This window comes from Leptodactylus fuscus, chromosome 8 (assembly GCF_031893055.1).
Source record: "Leptodactylus fuscus isolate aLepFus1 chromosome 8, aLepFus1.hap2, whole genome shotgun sequence".
Taxonomy (NCBI): Eukaryota; Metazoa; Chordata; class Amphibia; order Anura; family Leptodactylidae; genus Leptodactylus; species Leptodactylus fuscus.
Genome location: NC_134272.1, coordinates 16,726,493 through 16,750,398, shown reverse-complemented (window position 1 = coordinate 16,750,398; position 23,906 = coordinate 16,726,493). Strand labels below are relative to the sequence as shown.

At 44.6% G+C, this 23,906-nt stretch overlaps 1 protein-coding gene across 3 annotated transcripts in view; it reads right to left on the bottom strand.

Annotated features, from left to right (window-relative positions):
* SEPTIN12 (septin 12) overlaps window positions 1-23,906 on the bottom strand; it is a 69,374-nt gene that overhangs the window by 2,675 nt on the left and 42,793 nt on the right. Inside the window, exons 1-8 of one of the 3 annotated variants that reach the window (XM_075285400.1) lie at window positions 14,321-14,351; window positions 7,697-7,900; window positions 3,897-4,013; window positions 3,719-3,800; window positions 2,572-2,709; window positions 2,080-2,197; window positions 1,511-1,606; window positions 685-781 (exon numbers count right to left, since the gene is read on the bottom strand). In XM_075285400.1, the coding sequence (XP_075141501.1) occupies window positions 685-781; window positions 1,511-1,606; window positions 2,080-2,197; window positions 2,572-2,709; window positions 3,719-3,800; window positions 3,897-4,013; window positions 7,697-7,900; window positions 14,321-14,348 (880 nt within the window). In that variant the 5' untranslated portion in view covers window positions 14,349-14,351. Of the gene's footprint in view, window positions 1-684; window positions 782-1,510; window positions 1,607-2,079; window positions 2,198-2,571; window positions 2,710-3,718; window positions 3,801-3,896; window positions 4,014-7,696; window positions 7,901-10,975; window positions 11,476-14,320; window positions 14,352-23,906 lie in introns of those variants that run through there. The other 2 variants (XM_075285401.1, XM_075285399.1) reach the window with 2 other exon arrangements.

Genomic DNA, 23,906 nt, shown 5'->3' with positions numbered 1-23,906 from the left:
TGCTACCTTTACATAACAAACGAGCCTCCCCCACTATAATAATAGCCCTTTTGTGGGCGTCCCTCCTGACATGGCTGCTCTATGGGGCTCTTCTAAGTCCTGGCTGATCCTTCCCCCACATGAACAATGGAGGTCTGCGGGGTCCAAGCTGGATGTGAATGCCGCCCCCTCCCCGTCTTACAGGAAGTAATCCCATAATTAGTTTACAAGTTTTGACTTTTGTGATACCCACTGGCACATGTAAGGGGTATCCCTGTATCTAAGCTCATGTCAATGTATATGGTTTGTGGGCAATGTTTTTTATGGCCGTCCTATAGGGTAGGCGATGTCTCTCTCCAGCACTACATGCTCATGTCAGGCAGCAGCTGGAAAGCCTCCATCATCGCTTGCTCTCCTCCTGACCTGCCAGCAGAGCTCCCCCCTGTGATGGAGAACAGATGCTGCAGACAGCCGCTGCAGGGGGGAGCGGGCAGCTAATGGACGGACTATGGGGAGGATCTGACACCCACAGCTACTAATCCATAGGTGTTAGCAGAATGAAGCAGCTCCCATACTGGTGGGACTGGTGATACTGGTGCCTGGAGAGCATGGTGCTGCCCTTACTATTATTTAATGCTGGATTAACTGTGGAATGACTGAGGAGGAGGAGGAGGAGGACTGACGGGGTGTCTCAGGGCGCCTCACCTTCTATGATTCCCCACTTGGTTTTCCGTCCCAGGATCCTCCTGCCGTTAACCTGATGCTCCTCGTCTGTTCCTACGACGGCAAATGGGATTTTCTCCTGCAAAAGCAAAATACAACATATAATAATATCCTGCTTACACTTCTGAGGTTTTGTTGCAGTGTATCAGTGTAGGTAAGTTTAGAGAGGACTGACTACGCTGGTACATTGTAACAAACCCTCAACTAAGTGCTACAAGCATGTTTCCATTAACTAAAAGCAAGCAGAGAGTGGCGTCATACAGCAGCTCTAGCCTTAGGCCTCGGCTTCTTCACATCATGTCAGAGCCTCCCATGAGATGTATATAATGCGAGTGTTCCCCATTATATACCACTGATGGAAGGCTCCGATATATGACACTGTATAGGTACAGGTCAGCCATAACCTCCCATGTTAGGCCTCATTCACATCTGCGTCGGTAATCCATTCGGAGTTCGCATGTGGACTCCCCAAATGAACTACCAAAGGCATTGGCAAGCAGCGTACAGTGAAACACACGGACCCATAGACTATAATGGGATCTGTGTGCCACAGAACATGTGGACAGAAAAGTAGTTCACGATCTACTTTCCTGTCCTTATGACTCATGCGGAAAGCACATGGACCCCATTACAGTCTATGGGGTCCGCGTGCTTTCACTGCACACCGCTTTCCAATGCCTTGGTAGTCTGTTCGGGGGGTCCCCATGTGGACTCACCTGAACAGATTACCGACGCAGATGTGAACGAGGCCTTAGAAAATATATACTACCATACTAGACATGTACTGTATGACTAGGCGGCTGCTCACCCGGATCTTGTCATTCAGTAAAGCCTCTGTGGGGTCTTCGTCCAGTTCCGGTTGGGGGTAGACGCTGATTCCATGGGTCTGCAGGTCCTTCCTTATCTGTAGGAGACATGGTAATGATAAAGGGGTATTTCAGGACTATGATATTAATTGCACAGTGCCTCATATAGTATAGTGGCTGTGCATGGTATTGCAGCTCAGCCCATTTCACTATGGCACGGTCATGTCACCAATTGATGTGATATCACTGGCCTGAGAAGTGGAGCTCAATATCATAGTCCCAGAATACCCCTTTAAGGGAATATCTTCCAATGCCAACTGTATCTGGCAGGTCATTGCTGTACAACTAGGGTGCAGCATGGTCAATACAACATGACGGGCCCCTCCATTTGTCTGTATACTCACGGGGGTTGGAAAGTGCAGATATTTTCTTTCCACTTGATGTTCGTGTTGGAAAGGACATATAGCCATAGGTTACCCATGCTGGCGGTATATATATATATATATATATATATATATATATATATATATATATATATATATATCCAGACCAGGCTGTGCTATATACCTACCCTCTGTTTGAACTCCTCCCTCTCCTCCAATGTGAGGGTGTCCGCTTTAGCAATGATGGGAACTACATTCACAATACGTCCCAGGCGCTTCATGAATTCAAGGTCCAGCGGTCTCAGCCTGCAATGTAATAAGTGATTACGCTATACGGTGAAGGACGTTATTACCATTTTTAGAAAGTTGACTGGTCGTAGCGCTCATGTTACTGAGTGACATAAAATTTCTGCACTTCAAGGCAAATTCTACATTCTATAGTTATTACTTTCCAAAGAGCAAAGTTATGAAATGCAATGGAACCCAAAAGTGGGGGCGCTGTTTCATCAATGTCTATGGAAATTAAGGAGTTCTAATGTGCTGGTGAAAATTGGTACTGCAGGTGACAAAATCAAGCTAGAATTTCACAGTGAAATAAAGGACATAATTGACTTTTAGGAATCCCCCTCCATGAGGCAGGGGGTACAGGCTGCCCATCTTTACTACATCACACTACTCACCAGTGGCCTGTAGGGGGGATGAAGTAGATGCAGCTGTGAATGCGTGAGTCTGGGATTCGGCGTTTGCGGTTGACCAGGATCTCCTCTCTCAGGTACTTCTCGTATTGCTCATGGATGTATTTGATAATTGGGTCCCAGCTAGAATACAATGAGGGAAAATCCTAATACTAAGAGTTATCTATTACGTATTTAGGCCTTGATGTGCAACAATTACATGTGGATCCAGAACCTTCTATCTTTATACTTGAGATCTAGAACATAGCTGTTTTATATTGTTCTGGACCTGTATTAGTCACTGTTCCTTCAAGGACTAGGCTTCAGTCAAGCCACTGCTTATGACAGGACTAGAACAAGAACTATAGTTTTTTAGATCTAGTGCAGGTCTAGATTTAGGTCTAAAACTCAAGAAAAACCAAATACTTAGCTCAATATATAAGCAAGATTATTGTAATCCTAGAATGTAAGATTATCACAAGAGTTTAGAGCAGCTTTCTTGGTCGATCTAGAACCCAGATGAAGATGCTCTAGTGACACAATAAAATATCTAGACTCCAGAACAGGTGACATCCTTCTAGAGCCTCAGGTTTCATAACTCTGAAGGCAAATTGTTCTCATGATTGGTCTATAACAGTAATCTGGAGTTTTCTAGTTAGATGGAGATAGTGGTCCAGGTCTTCAAAATGGTTCTAGAATAATCTGTAAAGACTCACAGACAGGTTATAGCGACATACAGAACCCGTGTTCTGCTAGCCATGGATTACATTATTTAGTCTCAGACTATTGACCACAATAGCTTTAGAACCTCATATTGGACTTGATGGATCTAGAACAGGAAGCTGTGAGATAAACCTTAGTAGTGGTCTAGAACTGTGGGTTTAAGAGTCATGGAGGCCCAGTTTCTTATGATGAGTCTAGAACAGGCTACAATGACAATTTTAAACCTCCCGATTTTGTTAATCTTGGAGCACATATCTAGAACTGATGGAAAAGCTATACATAGGATAGTTCTATAGCAACAGATCACAGTATAGCAGGTTATTCCTGATACATCCAGAGTGAGCTAGAATAGCATTAGGTTCCTGGCAGCTGATTCCAGAATACTCTTTTCTGTAGATACATCTACAACAGTTCACAATATTGTATTTACCAGTTCTGGTTATTGATCTGATCTCCAAATCCTGGTGTGTCGATCACTGTGAGTCTCATCTCCATCCCTCTCTCCTCGATCACTGCAGGTGGACAGAGCAAAGACGGTCAGTGGGAAATCTAGGGTCACACTATACATCTCCATGGTTTGGTGCCAGGGTGCACAGATGAGATCTCACCTTGGCTGACGGCTTTCATTTCTAACGTTTTGGGAATACCAGCGCCAGGAGCTTTGCGGATCACCTTTGACTTGAACAAAGTATTCACAAGTGTGGATTTGCCCAATCCGCTCTGACCTAGAAATAGTAGGACATGTCTTCATCATGGAGAACATCATTACAATCCATACATGGGATATATACAGTAATTATATATTAAACCCAAAATGGCCATAAATATGTCCTGAAATTTTTGAGCATGATACTTTGATCCATTGGCCGTATAATAGGTGGACTGAATTATAATGGTGGTGGTCACATGACCAGATCGGTGCTGGCCCTGAAGTCTGGATGACTGTAAGTAGGTGTCAGGGGTGTGTACAATTTGGGAGGGTCAGTCTTAGGTCTAACCTCAGAATTGTTTTAGGAGACCTGGTCAGGGGTCTGAATTTGTTCAGAGGAGTCTGGTGCCTGTAATAGTTTATGGTTTCCATTTCTGGGGTTTGGTCTGGGGTCTGAATTTATTTATCAGGTCTTGACTGAGGTTTTTATTTATTTGGGGGGGGGGGGTTGTAATTTTTTAGAGGGCTCCGGGACTGTAATAGCTTATGGAGTTTAGGATCACTATGTAGTGGGGGTTGGTCTGGGGTCTGTATTTATTTCGGGGGTCTCATCGGGGATCTGTATTTATTCACGGGGTCTGGTTAGGGATCTGCATTTGTTTAGAGGAGTCTGGTGACTGTAGTAGCTTATGGGGTTTCCGGTTTCTATTTATCGGGTTCGGTCTGGGGTCTGAATTTATATCAGAGTCTTATCTGGGATCTAAATTGAGTACGGGAGTCTGTGGTCTGTATTTATTTATGTGGTCTTGTCTGGGGTGTGAATTTATTTGAGGGGTCCCAGTTACTATATAGAGGTTTGGTTTGGGGTCTGCAGCTATTTGTGGGGTCTGTATTTTTTTTTAATGTAGATTGTGAGCCCCATATAGGGATCACAATGTACATTTTTCCCTATCAGTATGTCTTTGTAGAATGGGAGGAAATCCATGCAAACACGGGGAGAACATACAAACTCAGATGTTGTTCCTGGTGGGATTCAAACCCAGGACTCCAGCGCTGCAGTGCTAACCACTGAGCCACCGTGTTGCCCTTTGTGGGGTCTGTATTTGTTTAGAGGGATTTAGTGACTGTCATAGTTTATGGGGTTTAGGTTTTCTATTTAAGGTGTTTGGTGCGGTTTTTTAGGCTAGTCTAGGTCTGAATTATCTTATGGGTTTATTCTGAGATCTGACATTATTTTGGGTCTGATCTGGGGTCTGCTTCATTTTTGGTGTCTGGTCTGAATTTATATTTATTACAGAAGCTCGGGGTGGCTGCAAAATCGGGGGCCAAAGATGTCGCAGTAGTAAATTCTGCAGTCATTATGGTGGTCTAGGCAAGATGGAGAAGAAAAGGAAAGAAGATCTACATTCACCTCTAGGTTTCTACATGAGCTGACGCCTCTCCTGATCTATCTATGATACTGTCAGCCATAATAGGGCACCATCAGGGCATAGCCCTATTACAAAAAGAATAGTAACACCCAATTGTCAATGTTACCCCCAAAAATTCTGGTACTGACCATAGGCACATCGTGGCAGGAAAGTGGCAGGGAGGTTTGGGGAATAGCTCAGAACCATATAATGCTGTCATATACAGGCCACATAATATCTCCATATAGTGCCAAGGTAATACTGTATTATACAGATCATATAATAACACTGTATAGTATATACAACCCATATAATATCTCCATAGAGTGCCAAGGTAATACTGTTTTATACAGATCATATAATACCGCTATATAGTACCAGGATAATGTAATATACAGACCCACATAAAAAAAATGTCATAGGTAGTCAGTAAAGATAATACTGCCATATACTTCACCCATAATACTACACTTAATACCACCATACACTGCTACATCACACAGACACTTCTATCATGTTACGTAAACCAAAATCACTTTACAAACTCGCCATCGTGTCACCATGGTGGTGTCGCCCATAACAAGCATTAGAGCTATTTTTCTAGAAAGTACAGACGGGAAAAACGAAAGTTGCGGGATGTATCGGGACGCGCGTCGGCTTTCTCTGTGCTCTCCTTTATATAAATGAGCGGCAGTATGTTGTGTAGGCGGGAGAGCTGGCAGAGCGGTATATAATCATGACTAAGAGATAACTAGTTCACACCATCCAGTTTTTTGGATTTGTAAGTGCTGCTATATTAATGAGCGCGCCCAATAAGGGCCCAGTCACACAATCTATGTAGCAGACGAGTTGGCAATTGGTTAGTGATGTCATCATGAGAGCAATGAGGTCATACAGTCTATGTGGCTAGGTGATAGGATGGTGATATAAGGAGAGCAGTGATGTCACACAGGACATGTGGATGATTCATCTGTGATTGGGTGATAACCAATACAGTGAGGTCACACAGATGAAGCAACATTTCAGTCTGTGATGTCATCATTGGAACAGTGAGATCACCTAGTCTATTGAACAGGTTCATCCAGATTGTGATGTCATTTTTAAAGCAGACAATGACATCACAATCCAGATTAACCTGTTCAATAGACTAGGTGATCTCACTGCTCCCATGATGACATCACCGTCCAGTCACAGACTAAAATACTGCATCATCTGTGTGACCTCACTGTGCTGGTTATAATGAATTATTATTAATTACAGATGAATCATCCACATATAGTGTATGACATCACACACACAGGATGTGTCACACATTCTATGTAGCAGGTCGGTCTGTGATGAGATAGTGATGTCATTTTGAGAGCAATGACATCACCAACTCTACGTGGTAGGTTAGTCTGTGATTGGATGATAATAATCAGCGTAGTGAGGCGACGCAGATAACGTAGCGTAGTTAGTCTGTGTTTGATGGTGATGTGACTTAGTCTATGTTATACCATAGTTTGGATGATGATGTCACCTTTAGGGAAGCGATGTAACATTCACAATCTCCAGGCTAATCTTTGATTGGTTGGTGACATTATCATTAGAACAGTTATGTTACACAGTATATAGCGGACTGGTCTGTGATTGATCGGTGATGTCATCATTAGAGCAGTCTGTGATTGGATGGGACGTGATAATGGGAGCAGTGATGTCATTTAGTTCATGTAACAGGTTAGCCTGCCTGATGATGTCATTATTAGAACAGTAATGTCACACAGTCTACGCTACAGTGTAGTCTGTGGTTGGATGATGATGTCATCACTAGATCAGTCTGTGCTTGGATGGTGATGTCATAATGGAAGCAGTAAGGTCAACTAATTTATGATGTCAACCTTAGATCAGTGATGTCACAAAGCCATTGTAACCAGTTAGTTTGTGATTGGAAGGTGAAGTCATCAATAGAGTAGTGATGTAACACAGCCAGTGTAGCAAGTTAGTCTGTGATTGGTTAGTGATATCACCTAATCTGTGTAACAGGTTAGCCTGGATGGTAATATTCTCATTAGAACAGTGATGTAACACATTGTAGGACTCAGGTAACCTGTGATTGGAAGGTGATGTCATCATTAGAACAGTGATGTAACACATTATATGTCTGATGTTAGAATGAAGATCTGCTATCCTAGAGCGACGCAAATATTTCACCTCTAAATATTTTCTAATAATAAAATACTATTCAGTAAGAAAATCATTCCAACTATGGCACAAAAAAATAAATCTGTGTCATTGAAAATGAAACAAAATAGCAGAACATGAGACATAGGCCAGCCATTGCTTCTGCGTCTCCTTACACATCTCTACTCACCCACCACCATGATGTTAAACTCAAAGCCGTATTTCATGGCCTTGCGTTTCATCTGGTCCAGCACCGAGTCGATGCCCACGTAGCCAAAGGGCTCCCGGCCCAGGTCCTCGCCCATCTTACTGTCTTCTGCTGCTCTGACCAGGCTCAGCTCCTCCATCCTGCTGCTGCCGCCGCTGTTCACACAGTCAGGCCTGGGGCTGTGATCTGTATGTATAGGAAAGAGGAAGATGCTGTTAGGAGAAAACCATCAGCAGGAAAAGGAGAAACGCTGAAGACGTCTTGGTGTGATTTAACCCTTCAACGACTGCACCCAAATCAACAGCACAAATGAAAGTCAGAACAGAAATCAAAATGAAAGAACTGAAGACATGACAAGATCCTGTACAGAAAGCACCAGTCATTAACCCATGTAGTGCCAGGGACGCCTGCTCCATTTTTATTGAAAATGAAGGAGAATATCATAATTTTTTTTCATGGAAATATGATCTCCAAATACCATTAATGATTGACTAGGAACATAGAACAGTTACAAAGAAATGTACCCATCACTTGTAGTTATCCTGTATTATACTCCAGAGCTGCGCTCACTATTCTGCTGGTGCAGTCACTGTGTACATACATTACATTACTTATCCTGTACTGATCCTGAGTTACATCCTGTATTATACTCCAGAGCTGAGCTCACTATTCTGCTGGTGTACTCACTGTGTACCATGCAGTATAGTTATAATGCAGTGTATACAGTGTTGGCCAAAAGTATTGGCCCCCCTGCAATTCTATCAGATAATACTCGGTGTCTTCCAGAAAATGATTACAAGCACAAACTCTTTGGTAATATCTTCATTTATTTTGCTTGTAATGAAAAAACACAAAAGAGAATGAAAAAAAAATTCAAATCATTGATCATTTTACACAAAACTCCAAAAATGGGCCGGACAGAAGTATTGGCCCCCTCAGCCTAATACTTGGTAACACAACCTTTAGATAAAATAACTGCGCACAACCGCTTCCGCTAACCAGCAATGAGTTTCTTACAAGGCTCTGCTGGAATTATAGACCATTCTTCTTTGGCAAACTGCTCCAGGTCCCCCCTGAGATGTGAAGGGGGCCTTCTCCAAACTGCCACCAAGAGATCTCTCCTCCCCCACAGGTGTTCTATGGGATTCAGGGCTGGACTCATTGCTGCCACTTTACAAGTCTCCAGGGCTTTCTCTCACCACCATTTTCTAGTGCTGACCTGAAGTGTGTTTTGGGTCATTGTCCTGCTGGAAGACCCCTGACCTCTGAGGGAGACCCCCGCTTTCTCACACTGGGCCCTACATTATGCTGCACAATGTGTTGGTCGTCTTCAGACTTCATAATGCCATGCACACGGTCAAGCAGTCCAGTGCCAGAGGCAGCAAAGCAACCCCAAAACATCAGGGACCCTCCGCCATGTCTGACTGTAGGGGGCGTCTTCTTCTCTTTGAAGGCCTCTTTTTGTTCCCTGTAAACTCTATGTTGAGGCCTTTTCCTACTTTTGTCTCCTCTGACCAGAGAACATTCTTCCAGAATGTTTTTGGCTTTCTCAGGTAAGTTTTGGCAAACTCCAGCCTGGCTTTTTTATGTCTCTGGGTAAGAAGTGGGGTCTTCCTGGGTCTCCTACCATACAGTCCCTTCTCATTCAGACGCCGACGGGATAGTACGGGGTGACACTGTTGTACCCTCGGACTGCAGGGCAGCTTGAACTTGTTTGGATGTTAGTCGAGGTTCTTTATCCACCATCCGCACAATCTTGCGTTGAAATCTCTCGTCAATTTTTCTTTTCCGTCCACATCTAGGGAGGTTAGCCACAGTGCCATGGGCTTTACACTTCTTGATGACACTGCGCACGGTAGACACAGGAACATTCAGGTCTTTGGAGATGGACTTGTAGCCTTGAGATTGCTCAGGCTTCTTCACAATGTTGCTTCTCAAGTCCTCAGACAGTTCTTTGGTCTTCTTTCTTTTCTCCGTGCTCAATGTGGTCACACAAGGACACAGGACAGAGGTTGAGTCAACTTTAATCCATTTCAACTGGCTGCAAGTGTGATTTAGTTATTGCCACCACCTGTTAGGTGCCTCAGGTAAGTAACAGGTGCTGTTAATTACACAAATTAGAGAAGCATCACATGATTTTTCAAACAGTGCCAATACTTTTGTCCACCCCCAATTTGGCTTTTTGACAATTCTTTTTGTGGTTTTCCATTGAAGACTAATTAAATGAAGATAATAATACCAAAGAATTTGTGATTGAAATCATTTTCTGGAAGAAAATGAGTATTATCTGACAGAATTGCAGGGGTGCCAATACTTTTGGACAACACTGTATGGGGCTCTGGTGTGGCTCCTAAGTCTGCAGGTATTGGGGTGAGGCGCTGTCCAGCTGTGGATACCCCATTTCTTCATACCTGTTGCTGTTGGTTTCTACATAACGCTGTTCCATGACTAGAATAAGGCCTTGTGTAGCAGAGACCTCCTCTTAAAGGGAAAGAAGACTGTGGAGCATAGACCCATATTTGTCCTCAGCAGGACATAGGTCCACTGAGCTGTTGCACTTTACATATGCTGTTCATACAGTGGTATATTGCGTTAGTATACATGCCTGTATCACACAACATGACCCTATCTGGAAGCCAGACAAAGTTTTAAGACACCAGGAGATACATGAGATAAGAGGTAAGTGACAGCCCAGCGGGCGCCTGCTCCAGATCGCCAGCGCACTCCTCTGTATGGCCCAAAAAATTTGACTAACAAGACATAAATATAAATCCTACAAAGTTGTCAGACAAGGAGTAAGTGGTGCAGGTGTCGGGTCCAGATGCTTCACAGCCCAGTGACTTACCTTACATGACCCCACGGATCAGTTTGGTGGCCCAGCTAACCCTTCACAAGCTGGACGCAGGCGCCAAAGCTGAAGTCTAAGAGCCTGCTTATTATCATGTCTATGGAGAGCACATGGCGGACAATGATGGAAATGTAGTACCAGCGGGTGGATTTTTAGGTTTGGCATATAACAATGAAGTAACCAGCCCCCCATCCTGCCGCTTCACCCCCTGCCAGGTATAAATCTGCCCCGCTACGGCATGGTCTGGATAGGGTGCACTGCCGCCCAGCATGCAGCATATGGCACGGTAGTAGATATCATGCCGGCGGATGGCGGGCGGAATATTTACCATGTATAATTAACCCCTTCGTTACCCTGGAGGATGCTGAGGTGTCTCCTCACACACACACACACACACACACACAAACACGTACCTCTCCTCTAATCGCTCTGATAAATAGGGGGGTGGACAGTCTCCTCTTCAGCAGCATGAAGACCCCAGAATCTTCCACAACCGTCTCCCAGGAATCGGCGAGATCATGGAAAAATCCAGGATTTTGTGTTCCAGTGGCGTGAAGAGGAAGGGGACGCGGAGCGGCTGTACCTTATGGCAGACAAACTGGTCTCTCTCTGCCTCTCATCCCCTCTCTATAGAAGCCCCCCCACTGGGATGAGACAACAAAGACCCTGCGTTATAGGCACACGTGACTGGAATGGCAAATAATAACCCTTTAAGAGCCAATGGGGTTGGTGAGGCTGAGCAGAAGGCCCCCTCCCCTCCCGAAGTCCCCCACAACTTCCCAATTAACGGATGGAGAATCAGCTCCAATTATAGAAATGGGAAATAATGGCCTGGGATCTGCGGAGCGACGGCACGAGGGGTGCGACAGCCAATGGCACCTGCCCTGACACACCACACTACAGCCTGATGGGTCCGGAGAGAACCTGCAGATATGGATAATCTATATAGTATCTATAATGTATCCATATATTGTCAATATTGTACCCACATTGTATCTAGAATGTATCTATACTGTACCCACATTGTATCCATGTAGTATTTATATTATACCCTCCTTGTATCCATATAATATCTATATTATACCCTCATAGTATCTATATTGTATCCATATATTGTCAATATTGTACCCACGTTGTATCTAGAATTTATCTATACTGTACCCACATTGTATCCATATAGTATCTATATTATACCCTCATTGTATCCATATAATATCTATATTATACCCTCATTGTATCCATATAGTATCTATATTATACCCTCATAGTATCTATATTGTGCCCACGTTGTATCCATATAGTATCTATATTATACCCTCATTGTTTCCATATAACACCTATATTATACCCTCATAGTATCTATACTGTACACACAATGTATCCATATAGTATCTATATTATACCCTCATTGTATCCATATAATATCTATATTATACCCTCATAGTACCTATACTGTACCCACATTGTATCCATGTAGTATTTATATTGTACCACATTGAATCCAGAGCATATCTATACTGTGTCCACATTGTATCCATATAGTATCTATATTATACCCTCATTGTTTCCATATAATACCTATATTATACCCTCATTGTATTTATACTGTACACACAATGTATCCATATAGTATCTATATTATACCTTCATAGTATCTACAGTCCTATGAAAAAGTTTGGGCACCCCTATTAATCTTAATCATTTTTAGTTCTAAATATTTTGGTGTTTGCAACAGCCATTTCAGTTTGATATATCTAATAACTGATGGACACAGTAATATTTCAGGATTGAAATGAGGTTTATTGTACTAACAGAAAATGCGCAATATGCATTAAACCAAAATTTGACCGGTGCAAAAATATGGGCACCTCAACAGAAAAGTGACATTAATATTTAGTACATCCTCCTTTTGCAAAGATAACAGCCTCTAGTCGCTTCCTGTAGCTTTTAATCAGTTCCTGGATCCTGGATGAAGGGATTTTGGACCATTTCTTTCTACAAAACAATTCAAGTTCAGTTAAGTTTGATGGTCGCCAAACATGGACAGCCCGCTCTCAAATGATCTGAAAACAAAGATTGTTCAACATAGTTGTTCAGGGGAAGGATACAAAACGTTGTCTCAGAGATTTAACCTGTCAGTTTCCACTGTGAGGAACATAGTAAGGAAATGGAAGACCACCTCCAAAGAGCTGCAGCATCATCTTGCTGCAGATGGTGTCACTGTGCATCGGTAACAATACAGCGCACTTTGCACAAATAGAAGCTGTATGGGAGAGTGATGAGAAAGAAGCCGTTTCTGCACGTACGCCACAAATAGAGTTGCCTAAGGTATGAAAAAGCACATTTGGACAAGGCAGCTTCATTTTGGAATCAAAAATTGAGTTGTTTGGTTATAAAAAAAGGCGTTATGCATGGCGTCCAAAAAGAAACAGCATTCCAAGAAAAACACATGCTACCCACTGTAAAATTTGGTGGAGGTTCCATCATGCTTTGGGGCTGTGTGGCCAATGCCGGCATCGGGAATCTTGTTAAAGTTGAGAGTCGCATGGATTCCACTCAGTATCAGCAGATTCTTGAGAATAATGTTCAAGAATCAGTGACGAAGTTGAAGTTACGCCGGGGATGGATATTTCAGCAAGACAATGATCCAAAACACCGCTCCAAATCCTCAGGCATTCATGCAGAGGAATGGCCATCCCAGTCCCCAGACCTGAATATCAGTGAACATCTGTGGGATGATTTGAAGCGGGCTGTCCATGCTCGGCGACCATCTAACTTAACTGAACTTGAATTGTTTGTCCAAAATACCTTTATCCAGGATCCAGGAACTGATTAAAAGCTACAGGAAGTGACTAGAGGCTGTTATCTTTGCAAAAGGAGGATCTACTAAATATTAATGTCACTTTTCTGTTGAGGTGCCCATACTTTTGCACCGGTCAAATTTTGGTTTAATGCATATTGCACATTTTCTGTTAGTACAATAAACCTCATTTCAATCCTGAAATATTACTGTGTCCATCAGTTATTAGATATATCAAACTGAAATGGCTGCTGCAAACACCAAAATATTTAGAACTAAAAATGATTAAGATTAATAGGGGTGCCCAAACTTTTTCATAGGACTGTATATTGTGCCTACATTGTATCTATATTTTACCCACACGTATCCATATTGCATCCATTTTGTATCTGTATTATTTCCACTCTGTATCTAATACCCACCAAGCTAATAATCTACATACAGGACCCCCTATAGTAAATTGTCCTCAGGTTTTCACCTTCTGCCCCACACAGATTTCCTCACAGACGTTTTCTCAGTTTGGAGCCATTTTCAAAACCTCCGCTTGCTTCCAATGAATGGCCATGTTCTTGTTTACATGACCTAATACACATAGCTGAGGGTTTGTTACAATGTATCAGACTGTGAGGAATCACTGCAGCTGTATACATCTCTCCCTGTCCTGTTTGTTACAGTGTATCAGTGCAGGTAATGTTTTAGTTTGGAGTCCAGCCAACATTGTATCAAACCCTCAGCTGTGATACAGTAATACCCCCGCCCCAATTGCAATGCATTAATATGGGAGTGGCGATGGCAGCCATGTAGATTACCACTCAGCTTTCCCAGCTACAGATATCACTGAGAAAGAGCTGATTAGAGCTTCTGACAGGACAGGGCCATCTTTCTAGAAACAGCATAGTGCATAGTGCTGAGCAGTGACAGGCAGCCAGTAGGTGACCCTCCGACTGTGCCCACTTACCTACCAGCCCTTGTGGGACCGGCCTCATGGAGAAGCAAGGAAGAATATGACCTTTGCTCTGTCTTTTCTGTCACATGACGGTTATCACCTATATGATATTAGGCATCCTTTAACCCCTGTAATCTGCCAGTGCTGCTAAGGAGTCCTTGCAGGGTACGGGCAGGCAGGCGGCGGGCCCAGTGTGTATCTAATCCTGCCAGCTGTGATTGAAGACACATTTATATACACAGTAATGTCCTGCCCCGGCAACCCCGGAACATGGAGAATAGAGTCTATTCAGAGAATGCAGCAGGACAAAGGCGGGAGCGGGCTCTGCAAGCCAGGGGCCAGGAGGAGAAATCCCAGGACAATGGGGGCATCCTAACAGAAGGCAGGCTGGGAACGGCAGTGGGGGGAAACGGGGGGATTCTGTATGCTGATACCACTGGCCTGCTGAGCTCATGTATCTAAGCCTGTTAGGTGGAGTGTGATACTGTCTGCTGAGCTGTGTATCTAATCCTATCATGTGTGATACTGCCTGCTGAGCTGTGTATCTAATCCTATCATGTGTGATACTGCCTGCTGAGCTGTGTATCTAATCCTATAATGTGTGATACTGTCTGCTGAGCTGTGTATCTAATCCTATCATGTGTGATACTGCCTGCTGAGCTGTGTATCTAATCCTATAATGTGTGATACTGTCTGCTGAGCTGTGTATCTATTCCTATCATGTGTAATACTGTGTGCTGAGCTGTGTATCTAATCCTATCATGTGTGATACTGTCTGCTGAGCTGTGTATCTAATCCTATCATGTGTGATACTGCCTGCTGAGCTGTGTATCTAATCCTATAATGTGTGATACTGTCTGCTGAGCTGTGTATCTAATCCTATCATGTGTGATACTGTCTGCTGAGCTGTGTATCTAATCCTATCCTGTGTGATACTGTCTGCTGAGCTGTGTATCTAATCCAATCATGTGTGATACTGTCTGCTGAGCTGTGTATCTAATCCTATCATGTGTCATACTGTCTGCTGAGCCGTGTATCTAATCCCATGATGTGTGATACTGCCTTCTCAGCAGACAGTCCCACAGATGATTGGGTGACATACTCTGCTCAGCAGATAATACCACACCATAGGCTTTAGATACAGCAGTTCAGCAAACAATATAGTATATAAGAGGTTTAGATACATGTATTCCCCCACTGCTTCCTCATCTTTTGCAGCTGTCTCTTTATCTGACATTGCAGGTTTTCCCGTTTGCTGAGGCCGTACGTAAAGAACCACAAGTTTCCCACAAGTACAGAAATAGTCTGGGTTCTGGCTGTGTCCTGCTGCGGCACCTCTGCGGGGTATTATAACTCCCATCATACAGTGCTGGGGACAGGCAACACCTCCAGACAGGTTTACACCTCCTGAAAACTATACAACTCAAGGATGTCACTAAAATGGCTGGTCACAGGGACAATAGACTGTAATCATCTGTAGTCAGTATCTCCCCAGCCTGTGGTGGCTGATACCAGAGAGCAATAGATGACATGCAGCTGCACAGCAGATGGAGAGCAGACAGGGGCTCAGCAGCGCCTGCTGCCTGTGACACCGCCATCTATAAGTGACACCGGAGGTGTGAGGTTCATTGTCACCTCTATTCCTGGCTCTTGTAGTCAGGTAGAATAATAGCGCCTCCTGTCTCATGGTAAGTCAGATGCTAAAACTAAACATCCGGTGAGACCTCCCACAGGGGGCAACAATGGGATCTCACAGGTCACATCTCTACTTATGTCTCCCCCGAGATCAATGAGAAATATACTCTATATCCAATAGCCGTGATCACCTCCTGTATAATACTGTCTCCTGATCTGTATATCTAATGCTATTATGTGTGATACTGTCTACTGAACAGTGTATCTAAGCCTGTCACGTGTAATACTGTGCTGAGCTGTGTATCTAATCATATCCTATGTGAGTGTGTCGGCTGAGCTGTGTATATAAACAGAAGCAGTGTGAAAATGTATGCCATAGGATACAATGGAGGTTCTGCACAAAGCACTCACAGACAAGACAGCGTGAATCAAGGGGAGCAATGGGGAAGCTGTTTGTCAAATGGTGTTCTAGAGGTTCTGGACAGAGCACAATAAAAAGAGTCAGTGTGAAGCACTATGTCATAGAATACACTGAAGGTTCTGCACACATAAACACTGCGAGTCAGAGAAGTCTTAGGGCCCTGTCACATGGCGTAAGCGCACCACTGATTTAGACACGTATACACGTGTCCGAGCGCAGCGCTCCAAAACAGAGCCCATTAATTTCAATGGGAAGCACGCGTATATGCCGATATACCCGTGCTTCCCATTGAAATCAATGGGCTCTGTTTTGAAGCGCCGTGCTCGGACACATGTATACGTGTCTAAATCAGCGGCGCGCTTACGTCATGTGAAGGGGCCCTTACAACTCTGTAGATAATCACTATATGGACTCTCCTATTATATCACAGCACTCCTGCTCCTTAACTAAGGAAGTAGTCTATGAGTGGGGACATTTATTGTGGGTGGAGCTTGGTAAGAAGGGGAGGGATCTGACAGGTGATGATGTGGTCCTGTAGTACACAGGAAGTCCTGCACTCAGGAGGCACTGACATCTTGTCTACCCAGGAGGGCATGCTCTGGACTGGTGGTCAGGCTGGAGATCACAAGATAATAAAAGGGCACACAATATATGGATTCTCCCTGCGCTGGGGTGATATATATGTGACATATGAAGCAGCGTATAATTAATAATTACATAATTATCTCTTTATTGTGTGGATGGTGTCTTATATGTGACAGCAGAAGATCATGTGTGTGTGTGCTGATCCTATAAATCAGCTAGGACTATACTGCCACCTACAGGAGGTGCTGGGCACTGCAGCGTCACATTGGATATTATTGAATGAACTGAGGCAGGGCCTCCCTTTCTGCAAAATGTCATTGGTGCTGTTACCCATAGCAGGCCTTTGATGGTCGCCATTGGCAGCACTTACTGACTTCTAGTTTAAGTGGTAGCGCGGCCAAAACAGGGGACTCCGTATGATCCAGCATGGAGGTCTGCGGTTTATGACAGTACAGAGAGGTGTGAATAATTTTGCACACAGATCAGTCAGATAGGTAAATAATAATGGAAATGTCATCTTACGACATCATCACCCAACACGTAACCCTGTCCGATAACCTCTCACCTTGTGTGAGACGTACTGGTGACATTTCTGAGTACCCCACACAGGATAAACTGGGGGTGAACCTATAAAATAGGGGCAATTATCGCTAAGGTACCTATTAGTTGTTGAGGTGATGGTATCTTGGATCCATGTCACTTCCATCGGCTGTCATGTGATCTCCAACTGCCGCTGTGTCCGTTTGTCAGGTCAGGTTCGGCAGCCATGACGGTCTGTGATGAGGAGCAGGCTCCATACATTAAACACTACGCTGTATTGTTATTTTACTATCCACTATAGCACTCTATGGAAAGCCAGATGGCAGCCATGTTTAAAAGTGTCTGACAGGAAAATATACAGTGAGGGCGCAGGCAGGAGGGGTGAGGGGAGACAAGGCCTCTTTATATCAGGCTCTTCTCAGCCTCTGTTCCCACAGGCGTGAGCAAACACAGCTCCACCATAACAAAGGCCCCGTCCTGTCTGCGCCGCACGTATTCTATCCAGACACCTCAGCCGCCATTGCTGGATAATACCACGTCCTGCCTGTCCTGTGTAATAATAGTGTGTGAACGAGGGACCCTGAAGTAAACATGGCTGACAACATGGCTGACCTGACCTATATTATCTATGGCAGTGTCTCAAAATGGCGCTTGAGGATGATAAAATAAGTTGTCATAATAAGTGTCCCAGTTACACCGATAAATATCTGAGCTACAGGAACCCCAAGTGTCTCAGCTACAAGTAACCCTACAAGTGCCTCTGCCTCGGGTACAGGTCCCCATAAGTATCTCGGCTACAGGTCACCATAAGTATCTCGGCCACAGGTACCCCAATAAATGTCTCAGCTACAGATAACCCTATAAGTATCTCAGATACAGGTACCCCCATAATTGTATCAGCTACAGATAACCCTACAAGTGCCTCTGCCTCGGGTACAGGTCCCCATAAGTGTCTCAGCTACAGATAACCCTATACGAATCTCAGATACAGGTACCCCCATAAGTATCTCAGGTACAGGTACCCCCATAAGTATCTCAGGTACAGGTATCCCCATAAGTATCTCAGTTACAGGTATCCCCATAAGTATCTCAGGTACAGGTACCCCCATAAGTATCTCAGGTACAGGTATCCCCATAAGTATCTCAGGTATCCCCATAAGTATCTCAGGTACAGGTATCCCCATAAGTATCTCAGGTACCCCCATAAGTGTCTCAGGTACAGGTATCCCCATAAGTATCTCAGTTACAGGTATCCCCATAAGTATCTCAGGTACAGGTACCCCCATAAGTGTCTCAGGTACAGGTACCCCCATAAGTGTCTCAGGTACAGGTATCCCTATAAGTATCTCAGGTACCCCCATAAGTATCTCAGGTACAGGTATCCCCATAAGTATCTCAGGTACCCCCATAAGTGTCTCAGGTACAGGTATCCCCATAAGTATCTCAGTTACAGGTATCCCCATAAGTATCTCAGGTACAGGTACCCCCATAAGTGTCTCAGGTACAGGTACCCCCATAAGTGTCTCAGGTACAGGTATCCCTATAAGTATCTCAGGTACCCCCATAAGTATCTCAGGTACAGGTATCCCCATAAGTATCTCAGGTACAGGTACCCCCATAAGTATCTCAGGTACAGGTACCCCCATAAGTGTCTCAGGTACCCCCATAAGTATCTCAGGTACAGGTACCCCCATAAGTTTCTCAGGTACAGGTACCCCCATAAGTATCTCAGGTACAGGTACCCCCATAAGTGTCTCAGGTACCCCCATAAGTATCTCAGGTACAGGTACCCCCATAAGTGTCTCAGGTACAGGTACCCCCATAAGTGTCTCAGGTACAGGTACCCCCATAAGTATCTCAGGTACAGGTACCCTCATAAGTATCTCAGGTACAGGTACCCTCATAAGTATCTCAGGTACAGGTACCCCCATAAGTATCTCAGGTACAGGTACCCCCATAAGTATCTCAGGTACAGGTACCCCCATAAGTGTCTCAGGTACAGGTATCCCTATAAGTATCTCAGGTACCCCCATAAGTATCTCAGGTACAGGTATCCCCATAAGTATCTCAGGTACAGGTACCCCCATAAGTATCTCAGGTACAGGTACCCCCATAAGTGTCTCAGGTACCCCCATAAGTATCTCAGGTACAGGTACCCCCATAAGTGTCTCAGGTACAGGTACCCCCATAAGTGTCTCAGGTACAGGTACCCCCATAAGTGTCTCAGGTACAGGTACCCTCATAAGTATCTCAGGTACAGGTACCCTCATAAGTATCTCAGGTACAGGTACCCTCATAAGTATCTCAGGTACAGGTACCCCCATAAGTATCTCAGGTACAGGTACCCCCATAAGTGTCTCAGGTACAGGTATCCCTATAAGTATCTCAGGTACAGGTACCCCCATAAGTATCTCAGGTACAGGTACCCTCATAAGTGTCTCAGGTACAGGTATCCCTATAAGTATCTCAGGTACAGGTACCCCCATAAGTATCTCAGGTACCCCCATAAGTGTCTCAGGTACAGGTATCCCCATAAGTATCTCAGTTACAGGTATCCCCATAAGTATCTCAGGTACAGGTACCCCCATAAGTGTCTCAGGTACAGGTACCCCCATAAGTGTCTCAGGTACAGGTATCCCTATAAGTATCTCAGGTACCCCCATAAGTATCTCAGGTACAGGTATCCCCATAAGTATCTCAGGTACAGGTACCCCCATAAGTATCTCAGGTACAGGTACCCCCATAAGTGTCTCAGGTACCCCCATAAGTATCTCAGGTACAGGTACCCCCATAAGTTTCTCAGGTACAGGTACCCCCATAAGTATCTCAGGTACAGGTACCCCCATAAGTGTCTCAGGTACCCCCATAAGTATCTCAGGTACAGGTACCCCCATAAGTGTCTCAGGTACAGGTACCCCCATAAGTGTCTCAGGTACAGGTACCCCCATAAGTATCTCAGGTACAGGTACCCTCATAAGTATCTCAGGTACAGGTACCCTCATAAGTATCTCAGGTACAGGTACCCCCATAAGTATCTCAGGTACAGGTACCCCCATAAGTATCTCAGGTACAGGTACCCCCATAAGTGTCTCAGGTACAGGTATCCCTATAAGTATCTCAGGTACCCCCATAAGTATCTCAGGTACAGGTATCCCCATAAGTATCTCAGGTACAGGTACCCCCATAAGTATCTCAGGTACAGGTACCCCCATAAGTGTCTCAGGTACCCCCATAAGTATCTCAGGTACAGGTACCCCCATAAGTGTCTCAGGTACAGGTACCCCCATAAGTGTCTCAGGTACAGGTACCCCCATAAGTGTCTCAGGTACAGGTACCCTCATAAGTATCTCAGGTACAGGTACCCTCATAAGTATCTCAGGTACAGGTACCCTCATAAGTATCTCAGGTACAGGTACCCCCATAAGTATCTCAGGTACAGGTACCCCCATAAGTGTCTCAGGTACAGGTATCCCTATAAGTATCTCAGGTACAGGTACCCCCATAAGTATCTCAGGTACAGGTACCCTCATAAGTGTCTCAGGTACAGGTATCCCTATAAGTATCTCAGGTACAGGTACCCCCATAAGTGTCTCAGGTACAGGTATCCCTATAAGTATCTCAGGTACAGGTACCCTCATAAGTATCTCAGGTACAGGTACCCTCATAAGTATCTCAGGTACAGGTACCCTCATAAGTATCTCAGGTACAGGTACCCCCATAAGTATCTCAGGTACAGGTACCCCCATAAGTGTCTCAGGTACAGGTATCCCTATAAGTATCTCAGGTACAGGTACCCTCATAAGTATCTCAGGTACAGGTACCCCCATAAGTATCTCAGGTACAGGTACCCCCATAAGTGTCTCAGGTACAGGTACCCCCATAAGTGTCTCAGGTACAGGTACCCTCATAAGTATCTCAGGTACAGGTACCCTCATAAGTATCTCAGGTACAGGTACCCCCATAAGTATCTCAGGTACAGGTACCCTCATAAGTATCTCAGGTACAGGTACCCCCATAAGTATCTCAGGTACAGGTACCCCCATAAGTATCTCAGGTACAGGTACCCCCATAAGTGTCTCAGGTACAGGTACCCCCATAAGTATCTCAGGTACAGGTACCCCCATAAGTGTCTCAGGTACAGGTATCCCTATAAGTATCTCAGGTACCCCCATAAGGGTCTCTCAGGTACAGGTACCCCCATAAATGCATCATGCACAAGAACCCCGATAGGTAAGAGGAGACGTTTCTCACAGGCCTTAGGTAGTCTAGCAGTGCGCGCCTCAGACACACGTCTACACTTTGTGGTGCTGATCTTTGTTTCCAGTCACATCCAGAGCTGCCTTCACATTTCTGCTGGTTGCCATTAGAAACAGACAGCAAGGTAGCGACCAAGCGCCGTCTGCCATAGAAGCGAAATACTGTGTCATTATTAACCAGACTCCCACAGCGCACCGCTCCATTGTAAAGGGTAACCTGCAGAATTGTGGGTGCAGCTCTGGAGGTGACTATTGTATAGCAACCCAAGATCAGTATATAGCTGTAATGCGAAAGATTTATAGTTGAGGGGTTGGGGGTATCCCTGTAAAAGAAGGCGGCTTGGAAGGGTGTCCCAGAGAAACTGAAGGGGCAAAGATTTATTAAAATGGTCAAACCTGAAAGAATTAACAAATCCTTGTAAGGTCTCTTTAAGAAGCGGAGCGCCTGCCCTGACTGTAGACGTGGAGGACCCTCTCAGACAATCTGCGCCTTCCGCAGGGAATCCTCGCCTCAGCCGTGATATAACCCAGAAACTCTGAGGAGGGGGTGTCACGAGTTTTGTAAACTTTTCCATTAACTCCTAACTGACCAGGCCAGTTTACTACTTTAGTCACGGCCTGGCTATGCGGGGGTTAACTGCGTATTATAACCTTTAGCCTCTTCGCAGACGTCTTACCAGGTTGGAGGAATTAGCGCAATTTTTGGTATAAAGTACTGGTGAACGCGTATGAGGAAGATAGAGATGACATGTCATCGAACAAATCTAAATTCGGTGACTATTTAGACCTCACCCTTAAAGTAGGACCAAAAATACGGCAAATATGGCGTCCGGGTGTTTTATGGTGTCACTGCGCAATTTTACTTTCTACTAACCTTTTGTCTACGTCTGTCCAGGTAACTAGTATAAGATGTCACAAAGATGGAGGCAAAGTGGCGCTGTTACCCATAGCACCCACACCCTCTCAAAAGCCCTATGGAAACTGAAAGTACCTGATTGTTTGCCATGGGCAACCTTGACTACTTCTCTGCACTAGTTTTGCTCAATCTTTACCCATAGTGATGTTCAGTCTGTCCAGGCGTCCGGTGACTTTGCTGTCCGGTCCCTAGGGGGCAGCGCGGCCGGTCACCCCCAGGCTGCTCTACATGTTAATGACTTCCCACAACCTAATGACTCCATTATTACCCCGGCCTGACAATTATAAGTTATTACAGCTTCCTAGGACTCATCCCCAGGTGTTACGCATCTGTTCAGCCGTGGACTTGACCCCCATCCCGTCCTGTCAAGGTCGAAGTTTAAGGTCACTTACATGTCCACACCTATATGGATATGTTTTTGGTTAAAGCACATTTTTGGGATTCTTTACAATGCTATTACTCTCAACACCTTCAGACAGACACATGTGACCAGTGACTCCCCCATGATTTACACTGCAGCTTTGATTGTTCATTGACCTAAACATAGAGAAGGTCTAGAATCTGGCTTTAACTGGGGTGAATTTATGAAGACTGCCATTTCCTACACCAGTCTTAATAACATTCCCGACTGGAGTGAGGAGAGCGGGAATTTCTTAGATCCCTCTCCAGAATAGCGATCCGGCCCCTTCATGATAAGTTATGGCAGAAAATTAGTGTAAGGCTGGGTTCACACTTGCGCCCGGTCTCCGCTTGGGGATTCAATTTCCCATTCCGCTTTAAAAATGCGTAGAGCAAAGCACTGCACTTCTCCCTCTGCATTTTCTGCCCTTTTCGGGTGGAAACCCGGCAGACCCCCTTGTAGTCTATGGGGTCTGCAGGTTTCCGAGTGTAACTGATTAGGTTTCTAATCAGGGGGTTCCCAAGTGGACCCCCTGAACGGAAGTCCGAACAAAGGTGTGAACATAGTGTAAGTTATACTTGAATTCTCAATCAGTTCTTGGCTGGCAAAGATCTCAGTTCTGTCACATAGCAATTTCTTAGAAACTTGTGCGTCTCAATACTTGTGGCCCATCTGATACCAGAGGATGACAAACCAATGGCGGTCTTTATCCCATTAATTTGTAGGACCCCTGACTGGAGAGGACGACAAAGTAAGTGATCTGCCCACAGACATAGCCTATAAGGGTATAAAAAAACCTGACCTAAACCTATATGTGTTTCTACAGCCTTATGTAGGCAGGTCAA